Source organism: Ascaphus truei, chromosome 19, assembly GCF_040206685.1.
Source record: "Ascaphus truei isolate aAscTru1 chromosome 19, aAscTru1.hap1, whole genome shotgun sequence".
NCBI lineage: Eukaryota > Metazoa > Chordata > Amphibia > Anura > Ascaphidae > Ascaphus > Ascaphus truei.
The window spans coordinates 6,807,078-6,827,183 of NC_134501.1; the positions used below are offsets into that span (position 1 = coordinate 6,807,078).

At 45.2% G+C, this 20,106-nt stretch overlaps 1 protein-coding gene across 5 annotated transcripts in view; it reads right to left on the reverse strand.

Annotated features, from left to right (window-relative positions):
• Positions 1–19,427, reverse strand: part of ZC3H18 (zinc finger CCCH-type containing 18) — a 71,115-nt gene extending 51,688 nt beyond the window's left edge. For 2 of the 5 annotated variants that reach the window (XM_075576403.1, XM_075576402.1), the window contains exons 1-4: positions 16,194–16,479; positions 14,383–15,248; positions 12,045–12,129; positions 150–298 (exon numbers count right to left, since the gene is read on the reverse strand). In XM_075576403.1, coding sequence (XP_075432518.1) covers positions 150–298; positions 12,045–12,129; positions 14,383–15,248; positions 16,194–16,308 — 1,215 coding nt within the window. In that variant the 5' untranslated portion in view covers positions 16,309–16,479. Of the gene's footprint in view, positions 1–149; positions 299–12,044; positions 12,130–14,382; positions 15,249–16,193; positions 16,480–19,259 lie in introns of those variants that run through there. The other 3 variants (XM_075576407.1, XM_075576405.1, XM_075576406.1) reach the window with 2 other exon arrangements.
• Positions 19,428–20,106: the final 679 nt, after the last annotated feature.

Sequence of the window (20,106 nt, forward strand, 5' to 3'; positions counted from 1 at the left end):
TGTCGCAGCTGTTAAATTGTATATTTTTTGTGACATTGGTACCATAATGCCTGAAGTTTAACGTTACGCTGCTACACTCGATGACAACGTAAAGCAAATATGCTGGTCACAAGCCTCTCCATTCCCCTTTAATGCCAAAGACCTCTTACCCAAGGGTTTGCTGGCATCAGCGGAAGAGGCACAACAGCAGGAGTGCCGTTGGGGGGAAAAGGGTCCTGCTTCGCTATCAATGAATAATTCCCTTTGTCATTCAATCCCGGATGGAGAAACCGGCAGCTCATTCCCCATGTGCAGTTACCTAGAAAATAAACAAATTTGTGGATGTGAGGAAAAAAAAAAGAGGAAATGATTTAATATATTTCGCTTCAGACAACTCGAAGTATTGGAGAGATGCACGCTGGGTATTACCCAGAAAGACAGGAAAAGGGATGAATGGGTTCGAAGCCAAACACAAGGCAGGATTCTGGGAAATGACATGCAAATGAGCACACAGTGCCACCTTTTGCTACAAAACCATTAACATGGTTCCCTATAGGCTTAAGCTTGCTGCATGGTCACAGCTTTGTGCACAGCCAGCGTTAAGATGCATAGCCAGCAAACCCACCCACAGGCAGCCGTTTCGACCTTAATGGGTCTCATCAGTGTGGGGTTGGTTATACTGGCTATGCAAAAATGAAGCAAGGATAGGTTTTACCATACTTAGTTAAGTTATGGTTGATACAAAACGTGACAAAACCCCTCCACAGCATGTCATGTCATTTGCATGTCATTTCCCAGAACCCCTTGCCGCAGTGGAAGTGCTGTGTGATAATGGTGAAAGGCAGGGTTGCAGACCTGTTAAGACATGCAAATGAGCGTACAGTAATATTTCCATTTGCTATATGCTTTGCTGTGGAAGGTTTGTCACTTTGTCACATATGTACAGTAGAAGCCTGTGAATGTCATTTGTAAGCAATTATTAGTCATCAAGCCACATATTACCCCATCCCACAGTGTAATTACATCACAAATGTGCAAATACAAAAACATCTACATAGCACAAAGGTCACATTTTAGTTTGTAAGTACAGTATGTGCAAGTGGATATACTGTAGGAACAGCAAATTTACAAAGATGATTCATACATGTATTGTTTAAACGAATGGTTTAGTATAAGAAATGTGTCTGAATTCATCCTCGGACCTAGCAGCAATCAGCAGAAAGTAGTATTTATTTGTAATAGGCAAGATGATTTCTATGTATAATCTTATCTGCATGTTACAGTAACCTGCGATGTGGGCAATGAAGTATTAAGATTTTTCAGTCCCCTTCAAATATAAACTTGCAAAGCTTTACTAACAGGAATACAAACAGAACCACCCACAGACACATTATAGTTATCACATCAGCTTGTGACAAAGTCTTTGAGTAGTTGCAGGATATTTATCAGACCGTAAAGCTGCAGTTTAGTCTTTATTATTATTTTTTTTTTAATTTATTTTTTTACTTCAATAGTTTCATGTGTGCAATCTCTAATTACCTAAAGAACTGTATAGCTGCAGGTCAATTCGTTCTCCATGTATTGATAGGCGAAATTTGGTGACAATTAGTGAAGGGATCTGTTTTTCTTCTGCTTCTGTCTCTCAGTGGAAGCTCATGAATATTCATGAGCACTTCTGCACTGACATGTGCTAGAGTGAGGGCAGGGCTGACAAAGGGGTGTGCCAGGGCTTGTGACAGGGCATGAAGGGGCAGTGCTTTAGCAAATGGTTGTTAAAATAGAATACAAGAAAATTGGTCTTTCAAAGTTGTTTTTTTAAAAACAGAAAATGCTAAAAGTATTTTTTCTTACTACAGAACTGATTTATTAAAAAAAACACACATGCAGGATATTGCCTGAACTGCAGCATTAAGCAGGTTGCAGACAATTGGGAAAAGGCAACAAGCGCCACCTAGTGTACAAGTGAATATATACCATGTTGGTCTAAATGTATTTATACTCCATTTATACTATGATGCATCCACCAGGAAACCGGAGATCTTTTTACATTGAATGGTATATGGTAACAGGCAAGACGTATCGGAGATACAGTACAAAGCTGCTCCTGCCGGTGATGCACTGGTGCTTAGATTGGTAGAGCTGCACAGAGAAACAAATGAATAACTGCCCAGAGGAGATGAGCCACTGAGTGCCCTGGGAACCACGGGAAGTGGAAGAGTCCCAGGGAGAACTATGTTTACCCTTAAACGGTGCAATCCCACAGTCGTAAAGTTGAATGTTTTACAGTAGGAGCCTCTCAATAGGGGAAGTGTTTGTCAATCAAGTGTTTTCTTTCCCTTTATCCCCTGTCCTTATCAGAGACAAAGATAAGGGGGGGGGGGGGGGAGAGAAAGAAGAGAGACTTCTGGCTGAAATCCTTCTCAAGCCAAACTTTAAAACATTTTTATTTATAGGTGTCAGATTTGGGCAATAAAAAAAAAATATATATATGTATATATTTCAATTACCCAGATAAGACCCCATTAACAGGTCAGTGGAATTAGGTCACTTTGGCCCTAAGAGGGATTGCCCATTTAAAGACAGGGAGAGAGAATGAATAAGTGTCAAACATACGAGGCTACAAGACAAAGGATAAAAGGATGCATGACAAAGCTAATGGGGCAATGAAAAAAAGAGAAAATATATTTATATTTTTATTATTTAAATGTCATATATCCGCATTGCCCGTTACTTCAGAAAACAGGGGACAATGCTATGCAAATTATGAAAATCACATGGAACATCCCTGCCACCGGCATCCAACTGAGATACCTTCAAACACCTGCGGAATGGTGTTGACACCTGGGTAACGCAAAGAATAAAACTTCCCAGCCATGCTCATGGCACGAGTAATAAGTCAAAGGTTGAACAATGGTATGCTTGCAAGAAAATAATGAAGACGATTGGGGAAAACCAGGACTTCAATTACAGAACACACCCTGTGATGAGGGATGTTGCTGCAATGGAGAATATCAACTACTTTACACCTGACAATACAAGCAGGAAGTTGTGTCATCGGACAGGTGAGGACACCTGTTCACCTCCACTCAGAAAGAAAAAGTACAAACACCTCCAAGGACAAAAATAGAAATCTGACAAAATGTTTTATAGACTGATGATAATTTACTTTATTTTTAGAAGGAGGCGTGGTTTGCTGAATTTTGGCATGGAAGCAGGAGCATGCTACAAGCTTGACTTCTATTTAACTCTTGCATCGTCCTGACTATGTAATGCAGCAATGTATGGTACTGTATTTTTGTTACAGTTCGCTGCTCCAATCGATTTTAGCTTTATGGGTTTTTTTTCTCAGAGTCTTTATACTACTAGCATTAAAAGTTATATTTTATTTGTGATGGTCTTGGAATGCATTATATACCTTTCTTCTGTTCTCGTATATTCGCCAGTACGAAATTAATTATTTGAGCAACACGAGCAAGCATTTCTCCTGTTAATATCAGGCACATTTTCAGTAGCTGATCAAGAGTAGAACTACAGAATTTAAAGCAAAAGTCTGCCACGCTTCAAGCTTTTCTGGGTATTTATTTTATTTTTAGTTAGCAATGTCAGACCTTTGAAAGCAGCCATTCCCACCCACCATAATCATTTTTTTTCAACCTCAGTTGAACGGAGGGGTTTGTCCGTGTCCCCAACCTCTGGGACCCCACGTTTCCTGCTGGAACAGTAGAGGGCAACGATATGCGCCCATAAAATGTCTGCAGGGTCAGGGGTCACTCCGGGGATGAAAGCTGGAGATGACATTGCAACTTACGCTCTGCAACTCCACGCTGTGCCAAAGGGAATATGGGGTCCTAGAGGTCTGGGGACCACAGATAAGCTGAGAACTCTGCTGCCCGCCCCCCCCTCCCCCCCGAGGACAGGGTGTTGGAGAGGGGGACGGGAAGGACGTTGGAGAGGGGGACGGGGGGCATTGGAGAGGGGGAAGGGGGGGCGTTGGAGAGGGGGAGTGGGATATGTTGAGGAGGGGGGTGCGTGGTGTTAGTGTAAAAGGGCATTTTTATAAACTTTTCCATTGTAGACAGGAAGAAGCTTGACATGTAACTTTTTAAGTCATATAAAGAACGGTGAAAGCAAACACACATGTTTAATGCTAAAAGCACAGGAATGGGAAGAGAATAACAAAGTGTTTAACCATTTTTCTTACAGAGGACGGCAAAGTTTATATTATTTATTTTACAGAGGTGAAGTTAGCTGGATTACATCTGACAACAACAGGAAGCGGGTGTCAGACACGCGAGAACAAATATCCTCACTCACAAAGAAAAAGTCCATCGCCCCCAAGGACAAGAATAGAAGTGCAACAATGTTTTAGAGAACTATTCTTAGAAGAGGGCGTGGAGTTTGGTTTTACTTGGAACATACTCTCACTCCCACGCTAAACTAGACTTGTTTTATTCATTTTACAATCCCTATTATAAAAATATTCCAATGACTGATTGCTACCAGAGACGCAGTAGTATGAAGTGCTGTACATGCTGCAATGCGCAGTTTCTCCTTTTTTTACAGGGTGGGAATGGGGGACAAACCCCACTATTTTCAGCACTACTGACCCCCCCCTTTTCCCCGAAATACTTACCAGTGAAGTTACAGGGTTTAAAATCTCTCCATGGGGAAACAAAATGGCACCCAAATCTCGGAACAATAGGCTGCTGCATCATCGGTCGTGGTTTCCTATTGGTTGGTTCCTGCTTTTTAAAAAGGGGATTTAAATCACCCATTAAAAATCAGGAAGTCATACCTGCAACTCCACCAGAAAGAAAATCGTAGGAGCCAGGGGTCCCCGCAGCTGAAAATAGTGCAGATCAGCACTGGAGGACCCCGATTCCAATCCAATAAAAATGGAGGATACTGGGGTGGGTTGCTCCTATAATTCACAGCAGAAATATTCACTCAATACCACGATATTGGTCAATCACTAGTGCCTCTTTCCTCAGTGAGAGAACAGTTTTCTCATTTTACAATGGGGAGTGGGAGGTTTACTCTACAAATTAACTTAATCCACTAATTAAGCTTAGTAATTATTGTTATAGATTCCCAGGGGCTTAAAAGCTTGTTCTCCTTAGACAGGAGTATAAAGAAAAGTATACCCAACACACACATCTTTTTAAGGCTACGGGCCCCGCTGTCTGCGTGCACGCGCGTCTGCCAGCGCGAGCAGTCGAGTTCCCCGGTCTGCAGTGAGCTGCAGGGGAAAAGACGGGGGGTGAGGAGGAGGGTGTGACGGGGGCGTGGCCATGACGCCACCCGGCAGGTTCGCCCTCATTGGCTGAAACGCCAGAGGGTGTGGCCTAGCACTCCGTCACTAGTTCCAATCTCAATTTTCATGTCTGCCTCAAAAACTCACCACGCAGCGCGGCGGCGGCCGCCCCTCGCAGCAGGCTCAGCCCCATTGAGGTGCGACTCTTGTCCCCGCCATAGCGAGCGCTGCAGCAGCCAGCACAAAGAGAAGTAACAGAACTCAACAGGTAAGGACTGTAACATGTCATCCATTAATTTAGGGTGTAATGTGGTGTGCCCTAAATTTAGAGATGGAAAATCTAATGGTCAAAGTCACCGATTCTCAGAAGTGATGCACTTATGTTGCACACCCAGGTCTAACAGGCTACAGAATCGCTATTTTAATACAAGGAACTGCGACAGTCAGACGGATAACAAGTAGGGTATAGTATAAGACTAATGCCATTAACTCTTAGGTTATCCAAGCAGATCCGCGTAACTTAAACCTCAGTGCTCAAAACAAACAGCCTACACTTCCTGGTGTGACAGTGCAACGGACCTGACGAAGCTCCAGAAGGAGCGAAATGCGTAGGGCGTAATATGCGATTCAGCAGCCTGTTAGAGTTGCATGTTATCTGGTCGCAGGAACTTGTTATAGACTGTGTTGTTTGAGTGCTGAGGCTTTAGCTTTGCAGATTTGCAAGACGTACACACCATTTCTTTGGTATTAATCAGTTACTATAACTCCGCTGCTATTTATCCGACTCAGCTTAACATATAACTACCATCACAGCATTATGCTTCATCTAGCAGCCTGCTAGAGCTGTACTTTACCAATAGTCAGAGGAACAAGAGAGAGTTGTCACACATCTGTGTGATATTTTGTTTAATAAATAGTGTGCTATTAATACCACGTATGTGCAGTAGCTGATTCAAGAGCATATCTCGTCTCAGTTGCACTCACACTAAGCATGTAGACATTGCTGAATATTATCTCGCACGTGCTCCTTTGTAAGTCACACTTCTGTTCTTATTTGTAAATATTTCGATTCATTTTAACTATTGTTATCACTATTATTGGCATCCCTTATTTGTGTTATTGTGAGCATCTATTTTAATATTGTAATTAAATGTTAAGTATTAAGAGCCCAGAGTGTGCTCCACAAGTGCATCTCTTCTGAGAATCTGTGACGTTGGATATTAGATTTTCTTGATCCAAAGTTAATATAGAAGTCATGATTTTTTTCCTTAAAGAGACAATCCAAGTAGTTTTTTTCTTCATTGCTTTAATACAGGATTGAAGCAGAGGGTCTCCGGTGCTGAACCCCATGAATTTCTGCTTGGACACTCCCTGGCTGAGAGTTTTATAGACTTTTGAATGTGTATGATCATACTTTGCAATAAACTTCTCATTATCAAACGAACCCATGTTTGTGAGTTTGCAAACATTGACACCATCTTAGACGCATCTTTTCTAATGTAAACAAATCTAATTTAGCTAGCCTCTTCTCATAAATGACATTTTCCATCCCCTTTAGTAATTTGGTGGCTCTTCTCTGCACTTTTTCTAGTTCCATAATGTATTTCTTATGGGGAGTTGGCCAAAACTGGACTCCATATTCAAGGTGTGGTCTTACTAATTGCCTTATACAGTGACACAATTATGCTTTCTTCCCTTCCACCCATACTCTGTTTAATGCACAGGATATTTGCATTTGCTGCTACTGCCTGACATTGGGTACTATTGCTAAGCTTGCTGTCTACAAGCACTCCTAAAGCCTTTCCTATCAAGGATTGACCTCATTTTGCCCCATTTAATTTGCAAGTACCCCAAATAAAGGATAATAATAAGTAGCCTGTTTATTCTTGCTTCCCAAATGCATAACCTTACATTGTGTGGGTAATGTGAGGGGGTAAGTCAGTGCGGTCATTGGAAGGTTTCATACTTTAATTCGTTTTTATTTTTCAATCTCCCTTCAAGGCTCCTCACGATGACAACAAAAATTATTATGGACAGAGCGAGAAAGTCAGTGGTTTTCCATTGGGGGTTTATTACCAAGCCTTCGATAATATGCAACAACCAAAAAAAAAAAAAGAATCTATACTCAAGTGGCAAGAATAATTCCATGTCTTGAATATGAGAAGTGTACTGGTGTAGCAAGATGTTCTGTGCGTATTCAGTTGACATTTATGTGACATTATCTCGTGTTAATGGTTTCAAGGAGCCCCTTCGCCATGAAACATTAACCTTTCAGAACGTTTCTGGGACGCACCTCAAACGTGTTGAGGCGCTAAGAAAACCCAGAAGATATGCATCTGGCAAAATGTGCAACGCAAATGGATTAGACGATGTATCACCATCTCTAACACCTGCTTCAATGTGGCAAAAAAAACCCAAGCCATTCAGCGATACGAGAGGCGAAAGAGATTTGGCAAATAAATGAAATGATGAAGAGCGTTATACCAACCATAAGCAATGTCAAGAGTTCGTGGAGCACACTGCAAAATGCTTATGTGAAGATGTGCTGGCAGGATTCTGTTCAATGTTAGGTGGGTCTACTTATAAATCTACTACTGACGTAATTATATATATTTATTTCTAAAATGTTTTACCAGGAAATAACACATTGAGAGTTTCCACTCGTTTTCAAGTATGTCCTATATGCAAGATACTTAGAAAATAATCATTGTTAGTAATAGCTCCCCTGCAAAATAGCACCTCATTAGGTTCTCTTCACAGCACCGACAAGCTTAGCAAATTAGTTTTAGAGTGTAGGAATTAGTAATGACTTGTAGGCCTTGGTACTGATGGGGCTGCTTCAGTGATGGGTTCAGCTAATGGATTAGCATCAAACATAACAAAGCATTTCAAGCACCTAGTAATGGTACAGCGTGTCGCTCATAAGCTGCAGTCGAGAGTTTAAAAAGTCTGTTTAAAATGTACCATTTATTGATGAAGTTCATGGTGCACTCATATCGCTTCAAATGTTAGAACCAGCCATAAAAAGCAGACAACTGGCAGAAACTACAAAAACCCCAGTGAGTAGGTGGGTAGCAAGCAAAGTGGGCACCATCAGAGCTGCAGTAGTAAACTTGGTTGTAATATGAATAGTGATTCCAGCAAAGCCGAAGGCAATATTGAAGACGAGGGATTTTTGTTTGGTTATTGCCGCATTTTTTTGGGGGGGGGGGAGGGTTATTTTTCTTCTTCGGAAAGGCCTGCCATGCTGGACCAAAACACTTTCTTAATAAATACTCACCACTTGATCACTAATTTTGGAGCTCTCTTCTTTCCGCTTCATTTCTATGGGATTTCACCGTTGAGATTTAGCACCTGCACAGATCTTTCCTTTTTGAGTAAACCTATACTTCTATATCTTCTAGTTTTTCAGAAGTCGGATATACTTTGAGTCAGGTATACTTACTTGCATGTTAAAACACAAATAATAGGCTTGAAGAGCTGAAAGGCAGCCCAGGTGCAATGGAGAATGGGCTCCTGGCAACTCCTTTAAAAGGTGTGTTTAATCCATTCAGGCATAGCCCTAATATTTGTGTTAGTAATGTTTTAATGATGCATTAATTATAATAATCTGATTGATTTTTCAAACATTCAGTCATCACCAGCACAACTGTGAGCTTCAGCTTCATTCAATCAGCGGACATCTGTGGTCATTGTTTTGTCTGTAAAGTGAATTAAACTGGAAATAAGATGTCCAAAGGAGGGAAAAATTGGAACCACGGTAACTACTGAAAAATCAAATCCTGTTTATATTAAGGGTCATATTTTAATTGAAAAAAATAGTCATATTGGTTGCCTCTAGTATATATTAAACATGAAGACGTTCTTTTTAAATAATCTCGTAGTGCAGACGAGCTCCGTAAACCTGATCACACAATTGTGTTAGCTGTGATTCAATGTCTGCAAAGTGTAATTGTAAAACTTATATTTGTAAAAAAATGTTAGTATAGGTAATGTAAAAAATGTTTGTCCAAAGTTAATGTCGCAGTCATTGGGGGGGGGGGGGGGGGGAAGCGGGGTGGGGGGCTGGTGATGCGGTTACTGAGGCCACGTTCTTTTCCACCCCAACAATTAAACTGATTACCGGGGGAGAGTGTGTGGCCTCTGTGAAGGTCTCTGACCTGCTCCTGCAACGTCGCCCTCGTCCTTCTGCAGTGTCACAGCGTCATTCACGTGGCGACGTGTTGCCATTAAGTGACGTCACATGGCATGCCGTTTTCATGGAAACGCATCGCCACGTGACGTCGAAAAGCTGCAAGAGGCAACAGCCAGGGCAGCAAAATTCTAAATCCGGACACACACACACAGACACACACAGACACACACAGACACACACAGACACACACAGACACACACAGACACACACAGACACACACAGACACACACAGACACACACAGACACACACACACACACACACACACACACACACGGCTGCTCTGGTCAAACCCGACTTCCGGCGCCAACCGGATAAGGGAGGCAATTGAAAGTAATATCAGGGAGCCGCCACCGCTGGGGTACTGCCAAGCCTCGGACACTTGTAACTAGCTCCCCTCCACCCTTTGGCCACGGAACCCCGGTTACAAATCACTGACAGACACCAAATCCCCCATGTGCAATGTTTCTGGATGCACAGGGTGAACATGTGCAGCATTCTTCTTGAAAAGAGCCTAAAGATGCCACACTTTTTCTCAAGACAGAAATTGTTTGAAAAAGCTTAATTTGACGTAATGGACAATGATGTCATGTAATAAAACAGTTTGCTTGGAAATGGGTTTTTGTCCGTTGACTCACAACTAACACAATTGTGGGTGTTATTTTAATTTCTATAATTTTTTTTTTAATGTAATCAACTTGGTAAAAAGCTTCCTTAGGTGCCCACTGAAAAAAAAAAAAGAAAATTCAATTGGGGATTATTTTAACATGAAAAAAATGAATGACTGAATGGGTTACAGAAGCACAGCTGACAGGATTAGAACGGGGACGACAGAGATTTGAAACAGACAGGAAGAAAATATTAAATGATAGAATGAGAAGTTGGAACGATCGGTTCATGAAACTGGCTAAAAGGGATCTTGCAAAAGTTACAGAAGGTTTAAATACATTCACTTGGCCAAAAGAAAAATTAGAAGGATTTGGTGTCTAAAATATCCACCCGTGTGACACATTACAAGCACCAGTTAAATAATAGCAAAGATTAGTACATTGAGAGAGGAGAGGGGTACGGATTTGAAGTCTGTCGTCAGGAAAGTCTGTGGTCTGGCAATGAAAGATCTGGTGGCCAAATCTACATCAAGAATTGATTCGGTTTCCTCGGTTAGGAAAACATGGTGCCGGTTTTGCCAGTATCAGCAGCATGTGGGGAAAGATGCTTCAGTCATGTGAACCTAATTAAAGACAAATTCCAGTCTCCAAGGCAAATGAAAAGCCTAAATGATCTAATGACAGTTACATTAAATGGACTATCTTTTTCACAATTTGAACCTAGAAAGATCATAGATACGCGGTTCTTTAGCGCCAAAGCGAGACATACTTCCGGGTACATGTGAACAAGCGCCGGCACTTCGAAAACCCAGATATCCCAACAAAATCAAAGAAGTACCAGCTGTAAGGTACTCTGTAACTCTATTATGGTCTTTTGAATATCGATGTATACTGTCCATCGAGGAGAAAATTAGGTTTTGTTTAAGTGTAGACAAAAAAGAAAGAACATCCGGAGCAGCAACTAAACAGCCGAATCCAAGATAAGCAGCAGTAAGTTCATGTACATGTAATTCATGCATAACTTGGGGTGGACAAGTGACTTTTTCCTGGACTGTTGAATCTTATATATTGCACGCACACGCAGAACGTAAGTATAATATTTTTAAGTCTTCCTGAATGTATCTTAAATCACATTTCAATGCTCTTGTGGCCCTCATATAGAGTGCCCAGATGTTCCGATTTAGCCGGGCAGTGGGCCAGACATATCGCAAGAAGAAATGACCATCGTTGGACAAAGACGGTACTCCGCTGGATTCCAAGAGAAATCAAAAGTCCGAGAGCACGACCAAAAGTAAGATGGTACGATGAAATCAGAAAATTTGTTGGTGCAACATGGAGAGGACTGTAACCGTAATACTTGAAAGATCAATAGGGAGCCTTCATCCAGCAGTGAATTTACAAGGGCTGAATATATATCTATATAATAATTTAGTGGGAGATAGCGGCTTTACGCTTCCCCATCATTTCCCGATGCCTGTAATTTGCAACTCCAGCGCCAGACAAGAGCTTTGGCAAATTTGCAAAGTTATTTGCTGGCCGGGTTTCCGAAAATGAACTGCAGCGTTAACCCTTTTTCTGCTAAAGGGGCCTCTGCCAGAGAAAGGGATCATCACCCCTTCAAAAAATAAATGCGCTCAAATGATTAACGGATGATAGCTGTGCTACTTTACCTCTTGCTTTTCAGTTTCCAGAAACTGTCGTTTTTGTTGAGTTTTCACTTGTTTGTTATTTCCCTGGCGTCAGCGGTAACCATGGCAAGTGTGTGTATGGCAGCGGCCATTTTAATATCTCCCGGGAAGGGAAATAGTCAACAAGTGGGGTTTCCAGAACGCAACTATAGAATTAAAAAAGGGTTGGGATTGTTCAAGGCGTGGGGGGGGGGGGGGAGGGGCAGTAGGGGGAGGGGAGTTCTACTTCGGGGTCCTATAGAAGTGTACAAAGCATACGCAGGACATTGCAACATGGCCCTTAAAAGGGTTAAACAGAGAAACACAAAGGATGTAACTTTACCCTTCATGAAGAACCGGCACGTCAGCCGCGGTCTTGTCTTTCGGTCGTTGGGATCCTTAACTTCACCTTCCTCCAGGTCATCATCCTGAAATGACAAACCGTTGTCGTGACATTGCTACACCACAATGCTTCCAGCCTGCACAGCCGAGTATCTTCCATGCTCCCTCCACACACAGCTTCTCACCAGGTCCTCACGCATGACTGACACTTTTTACAGGGATTCGTTTATACAGTCACCAAGTATGCACTGTACATACCCCTATCCCAAAGTTTTTATCCCACCCCCTCTCAAAAAAATCAAAATAAAATAGGGCGTATCTTCACACGCGTTCAGATATGCCACTGCTTCGCAGATACATTTGCTAAGAGAGAAGATACATTACAAACTGCAATACACAGGTCTTTGGTAGAGATGGGTGACATTTTGGGGAGACTTTGGATCTGCCTCGGATCAGCCCGTTCCTTTGGCACAAGGATCTCTGTGCGACACTCCCAAAAAGGGCGATTTGTAATGGCGGGTTATAACGTCACCGGTATTTTTATTTTTTAAATTGGTTTGAAGCAGGGGGTCCCCGGGGCTAAACCCCATTCATTTCAGCTATGCCCCTTTCCCCACACTGCTTCCTAATATACTCACCTCGGTAAGGGGTGCCTGTGTCTCTCTGCAGTTTAAATGTCCCGTCCCGGCTTCCTATTGGCGCATGTGACCTGGACATTTACACTGAAGAGAGATACCGGCACCCCCTACGGAGGTATGAATATCTGGAAACAGGGGGTTCCCACACCTGAAAGTAGGGGTTCAAAGCAATTTATTTATTTTTTTTAATAAAGAAAATAATTTTGGAATAAACCCAGATTAACAATCCGCTCAGATTTTTTAAAATGCGTATTTGGCCTAAAATATCCAGGAAATTCCAAGGAATTAATTTGGACTTTTCCGCCTGTCCCTAGTCTTAAGGAAGTTTACCACCTTGATATTGTTTAGAACCCAACCCCGATGCCCTATAACCCTGATAAATAACCAAAAGGCTTCATTCCCCAAAGAAATTGACTGCCGTTTTAATCTTGAGGGAATACTGCCAGTCAATTTGTCTGTGTAATCTGTATATTGGCTTCCACCTGCGGTCCTTTAGCAAGCATCTATTTAAGGGACAGGAGTGTGCAGAAGAACATTTGAGCGGCTTGAGATGGTAGATGTTGTAAATTTTTCAAAATTAAATGTGATATGTATGAGAAGGCAGCATACACACTGCATGTCGTCATTCTGACAGCCTTCAGGATTAGATTTAGGCGCAGTTGCACCTAGGACTAAAATTGTGTGTTCAACAGGGGTTCTTAAGAATCCTTGGGTTCTCCGAGCAACCCCAAAGGGTTCCTTGCAATTTTGAATAAAAAAAAATTGAAAATTGTACTAAACACAAGAGTTTACAATGCATCTGATCTCAGATGCGCTATTAGAGAGGGTTGGGGTTCCTTACAATGCATCTGATCTCAGATGCGCTATTAGAGAGGGTTGAGGTTCCTTACAATGCATCTGATCTCAGACGTGCTATTAGAGAGGGTTGGGGTTCCTTACAATGCATCGGATCTCAGACGCGCTATTAGAGAGGGTTGGGGTTCCTTACAATGCATCGGATCTCAGACGCGCTATTAGAGAGGGTTGGGGTTCCTTACAATGCATCGGATCTCAGAAGCGCTATTAGAGAGGGTTGGGGTTCCTCACAATGCATCGGATCTCAGACGCGCTATTAGAGAGGGTTGGGGTTCCTCAGAATTTGACAACATAATAATTGGGTTCCTTAACCAAAAAAATTTGAAAACCCCTGGGCTAGACAAAGGTTAGAGGAAGCCTCAATTAAGAAGCTTTCCCTAATTCAGAATCCCAACGAAGAGAGAATCTCGTTAAGTTTTCTTAGGCATGTATTATGGCAAGCGCGTGCGCACCCGACGTTGCGTGCGCGTTTTGTATTTACAGGCAAAGCTATGACGCGCACGCCAAGGAGGCGTGGCTCACAGAACGCAGCAGCTCGAAAATACTAATTTCTTTGTATTTCCACCAAGCTGCCGTGCCTACGCTGTCTGACGTGCGCGCGTCTGCAGTGGATACACTGCCGTAGGGAGACAGGTATCTTCCATTGCTGCGCCCGCGCTTAGTATACAATATATAATACAAGCCTAAGAAAGCAAAATTGCCAAATCTTTGCTTTAAATATAATTAAATAATAAAATTGTTTAAGGAAGACAATTAAATTCATGTAAAAATTTACACCCCCCTCCCCCATTAAACTAAGAGGAATTGCACAGCAAAGGGCATTCAACTTTTTTCTTTTTAACTTACATCTATCTCCCCTTCATCAATTTCTCCATCATCCTCCTCTTTCTTTATCTCCTTTTTGGGAATGAGACAACCTTTCTCTACATTGTCGTTTGGTTTCTTCTCGTCCGTGGAGGAGTCTTTTACCTTCTTCTCTTCCTCATCCTCAGCTCCCAGCTTCTCGGTCTCCTCTTCCTGAGCAGGGCCTGTTGGTTCTTCTGGGACTTCCTCATCATAGTCTAGTTCATGCTCATCCAGTTCTCGCGTCACGGAGGAGGCTTCGTCGTGCAGATCATTAGCTCCTTCCTTTTTTTTCCCCTCCTCCTCTTCTTCCTCCTCCTCCTCCTTATGCTGCTTCTGCTCCTCCTCCTCCTGTTGCTCCTCCTCCTCCTGCTGCTCCTCCTTCAGCTGCTGTTCCTCCTCCAGCTGCTCCTGCTGCTGCTGTTCCTCCTTCAGCTGCTCCTGCTGCTGTTCCTCCTCCTCCTCCTCCTGCTGCTGTTCCTCCTCCTCCTGCTGTTCCTCCTCCTCCTCCTGTTCCTCCTCCTGTTCCTCCTCCTCCTCCTGTTCCTCCTCCTCCTCCTGTTCCTGCTGTTCCTCCTCGCGATTCGGAGAGTCCTTCTGATCCTGGTTCTGCTCGTTATCGGAGTCCTGAGACTTTGTTTCACTTAGAAAATCCTCCTCATCTGAATGGTTATCAGGCGTGGGAGGACTATGGCCTATCCAGTCTTCCTCTTCTAGGGCAACTATTTTATTCTCCTCCTTTTTATCTAACTCCGGGTCTGATGTGTGGTCTTTGTCAAAATCCTCTTCATCTGTGAGCTGTGGTTGCTCTTCTGGAGAAAGTGGGTCCTGGCCAGGACTCTCTGCTGCTGCCATCTGTAGATTGTAGCCTGAAAAAAAAAAACATTTATGGTGACCTCAAGAAGGAAGCAAATAATGTAGTTGTATGTTTCAACCTACATGTTACAGCACATCAAAGAAGCATACAGAAGAGAGAAAAACCACGATTTTATTTTTTATACCCGTTTTAAGATACTCAAGCCAGTGGCCAACTCCAGTCCTCAAGGGCCACCAACAGGTCAGGTCTTAAGGATATCCCTGCTACAGCACAGGCGACTCAATCAGTGGCTCATTCAACGACAGCCACCTGTGCTGACGCAGGGATATCCTTAAAACCTGACCTGTTAGTGGCCCTTGAGGACTGGAGTTGGCCGCCCTGCTCTAGTGTTTAATTGTAATTTACGGCTGTTACTACACAGAAAAGTAGTGACATACAGTACTGGATAGGCAGAGTTATTGAAGTGGAGAAGCCTACGTTGTGATCTAATGCCAGTGTCTCTTCAGACAATTAGACCGTAAGCCCTCTGAAGGAAGTACTTATCATCCCTGTATAAGACAATGGTCACAGCTGAATACACTGCCAACCACAAACTAACAAAATGATGATTACGATTTGTAGGCTAGATCCATTATAAACTTATGAAAGTACAAACACATCCTAAAGATATTTAAGGATTGTGATTTCGCATGGGACAATTTTATAATTTCAGTTGACTTCATATTTTATTTTTTTTAAATAACATTCACATGCCTCAGACAAGACCCCACACCCGCCTTACCCCATAAATCACCTTCCACTGCAGCCAGGGATTCTGGGTAATGACATGCAAACGAGTACGCATTGAGCGTCTCTCTGCTTCTTATCCACTGTAACATGGAACCCTTCAAGCATATGCTTGCTGTTTCATACAGCTTTTAAAGCGAAGCCGGAGTCACAGTAATGCACGGCCAGCATATCGACTCACAGACCTCTGTTGCAACCATTTGGGCCTTACCAGTGTCAGGATGGTTGCTGGCCTTGCATATTGAAGCTGGTCGAGGTAACATACTAGGTCCACAAACAAGGCATGGGGAGCGCAAACAAACCTCCCTTGTAATGATCAAGAACATGTTCACCTATCTTTATGACAGAATTGGTACCACTATGTCATGCCGCCTTCTTGTGGTCAAGGATTAATATTGGCAGCAACATGTTCTCAACACATTTAGGCTCATTTACCAAGCCGTCTTCTGCTGTAAGACATGTACCGGCCCCAAAATACACCTTACAGCTCACAGACTTTAATTGGCTGTAAGGTGTATTCCAGCTTAGGAAAGTACTTTGTAGCAAAGACTGCGTCCATAGTGCAGGAGACGTCACGGCCACGCCCCCCCCCGCACACACCCTCCTCCCACTGCGCAAACAACCTTTCAATATTACAAGCTGTTCCTCTGTAGACGTGACAAACCAAAAGGGCCTGTGTTGCACTTTTGAACCCTGATCCAATTATATTTTTGTATGTCGTTCAAACAGGTATCCAGACCAGCAACAGTCTAGTTAAATCCTATAGAAATATGAACGTTAATGAAATTTCTGAGGTTTCAGAGCAACTAGGGCAATGGACACCAGGGAGATTATTAGGCTAGAGGGCAAAGAATGAGGGTGGCTGGGCACAGTGAGTTAGTGATGAGTGAGTGGGGCTGCTAGGGCACAGCAAGTGAGTGATGAGCGAGCGGGTACAGCGAGTGAGTGATGAGCACGTGGGGCTGCTTGGGCACTGCAAATGGGGCTGCTTGGGCACAGCGAGCGAGTGATGAGCGTGTGGGCTTGCTTGGGCACAGCGAGCGAGCGATGAGCGTGTGGGGTTGCTTGGGCACAGTGAGCGAGCGATTAGTGAGTGGGGGCTGCTTGGGTACAGCGGGTGATTAGTGAGTGGGGGCTGCTTGGGCACAGCGAGTGATTAGTGAGTGGGGGCTGCTTGGGCACAGCGGGTGATTAGTGAGTGAGGGATGCTTGGGCACAGCGGGTGATTAGTGAGTGAGGGCTGTTTGGGCACAGCGAGTGATTAGTGAGTGGGGGCTGCTTGGGCACAGCGAGCTATTAGTGAGTGGGGGCAGCTTGGGCACAGTGAGCGAAAGATTAGTGAGTGTGGGCTGCATGGGCACAGCGAGCGATTAGTGAGTGTAGGCTGCTTGGGCACAGCGAGCGATTAGTGAGTGGGGGCTGCTTGGGCACAGCGAGCGATTAGTGAGTGGGGGCTGCTTGGGCACAGCGAGCGATTAGTGAGTGGGGGCTGCTTGGGCACAGCGAGCGATTAGTGAGTGGGGGCTGCTTGGGCACAGCGAGCGATTAGTGAGTGGGGGCTGCTTGGGCACAGCGAGCGATTAGTGAGTGGGGGCTGCTTGGGCACAGCGAGCGATTAGTGAGTGGGGGCTGCTTGGGCACAGCGAGCGATTAGTGAGTGGGGGCTGCTTGGGCACAGCGAGCGATTAGTGAGTGGGGGCTGCTTGGGCACAGCGAGCGATTAGTGAGTGGGGGCTGCTTGGGCACAGCGGGTGATTAGTGAGTGGGGGCCTGCTTGGGCACAGCGGGTGATTTGTGAGTGGGGGCTGCTTGGGCACAGCGGGTGATTAGTGAGGGCTGCTTTGGCACAGCGAGTGATTAGTGAGGGCTGCTTGGGCACAGCGGGTGATTAGTGAGTGGGGGCTGCTTGGGCACAGCGGGTGATTAGTGAGTGGGGGCTGCTTGGGCACAGCGGGTGATTAGTGAGTGAGGGCTGCTTGGGCACAGCGGGTGATTAGTGAGTGAGGGCTGCTTGGGCACAGCGGGTGATTAGTGAGTGAGGGCTGCTTGGGCACAGCGGGTGATTAGTGAGTGGGAGCAGCTTGGGCACAGCGGGTGATTAGTGAGTGGGGGCTGCTTGGGCACAGCGGGTGATTAGTGAGTGAGGGCTGCTTGGGCACAGCGGGTGATTAGTGAGTGAGGGCTGCTTGGGCACAGCGGGTGATTAGTGAGTGGGGGCTGCTTGGGCACAGCGGGTGATTCGTGAGTGAGGGCTGCTTGGGCACAGCGGGTGATTAGTGAGTGGGAGCTGCTTGGGCACAGCGGGTGATTAGTGAGTGGGAGCTGCTTGGGCACAGCGGGTGATTAGTGAGTGGGAGCTGCTTGGGCACAGCGGGTGATTAGTGAGTGGGAGCTGCTTGGGCACAGCGGGTGATTAGTGAGTGGGGGCTGCTTGGGCACAGCGGGTGATTAGTGAGTGGGGGCTGCTTGGGCACAGCGGGTGATTAGTGAGTGAGGGATGCTTGGGGTGATTAGTGAGTGAGGGCTGCTTGGGCACAGCGGGTGATTAGTGAGTGGGGGCTGCTTGGGCACAGCGGGTGATTAGTGAGTGAGGGCTGCTTGGGCACGGCAGGCGATTAGTGAGTGAGGGCTGCTTGGGCACAGCGGGTGATTAGTGAGTGAGGGCTGCTTGGGCACAGCGGGTGATTAGTGAGTGGGAGCTGCTTGGGCACCGCGGGTGATTAGTGAGGGCTGCTTGGGCACAGCGGGTGATTAGTGAGTGGGAGCTGCTTGGGCACAGCGGGTGATTAGTGAGGGCTGCTTGGGCACAGCGGGTGATTAGTGAGTGGGGGCTGCTTGTGCACAGCGGGTGATAAGTGAGTGAGGGCTGCTTGGGCACAGCGGGTGATTAGTGAGGGCTGCTTGGGCACAGCGGGTGATTAGTGAGTGAGGGCTGCTTGGGCACAGCGGGTGATTAGTGAGTGAGGGCTGCTTGGGCACAGAGGGTGATTAGTGCGTGAGGGCTGCTTGGGCACAGCGGGTGATTAGTGAGGGCTGCTTGGGCACAGCGGGTGATTAGTGAGTGGGGGCTGCTTGGGCACAGCGGGTGATTAGTGAGGGATGCTTGGGCACAGCGGGAGATTAGTGAGTGGGGGCTGTGCCTGATGAGGCGGGAGAGTGAAGGTACATGCGAGGCCTGCAGCCCGGCTCCCTCCCCCCGCACCCGGCCCCTCGCGGCCTGCTCCCCGCACGAGCTTCCTCAGGCCTCGGCAGTTTCCCAGGGCCTCCGCCCGCGTACCTGGAGGAGGACAGGGCGCGGCCGGGGGGGGGAGAGGGGGCTTCTCCTCGGGGTGCGGCTCGGGCCCGCGCCGGGGCCTCGCTCTCAGTCACACACAGGCGGGAAGGCGGGAGGTTACCGAGGGATCCCTCTACTCGCGCAGGCCCGCCATCGCCTGACGTCATCAGCAGGCGACGCCGAGGATACCCCCCCTCCCTCACCCAGGGGTTAACCCCTTCCTTCCCTGCAATCCAATGCACTGAGGTGTCATACATGTATCACACACACTGTGCAATGTATGTACACATTGTATCCGTCATACATGTATCACACACACTGTGCAATGTATGTACACATTGTATCCGTCATACATGTATCACACACTGTGCAATGTATGTACACATTGTATCCGTCATACATGTATCACACACACTGTGCAATGTATGTACACATTGTATCCGTCATACATGTATCACACAGTGTGCAATGTATGCACACATTGTATCTGCCATACATGCATCAAACACTGTGCAATGTATGCACACATTGTATCTGTCATACATGCATCACACACTGTGCAATGTATGTACACATTGTATCTGCCATACATGTATCACACAGTGTGCAATGTATGTACACATTGTATCTGCCATACATGTATCACACAGTGTGCAATGTATGTACACATTGTATCTGCCATACATGTATCAAACACACTGTGCAATGTATGTACACATTGTATCCGTCATACATGTATCACACAGTGTGCAATGTATGTACACATTGTATCTGCCATACATGTATCACACAGTGTGCAATGTATGCACACATTGTATCCGCCATACATGTATCACACAGTGTGCAATGT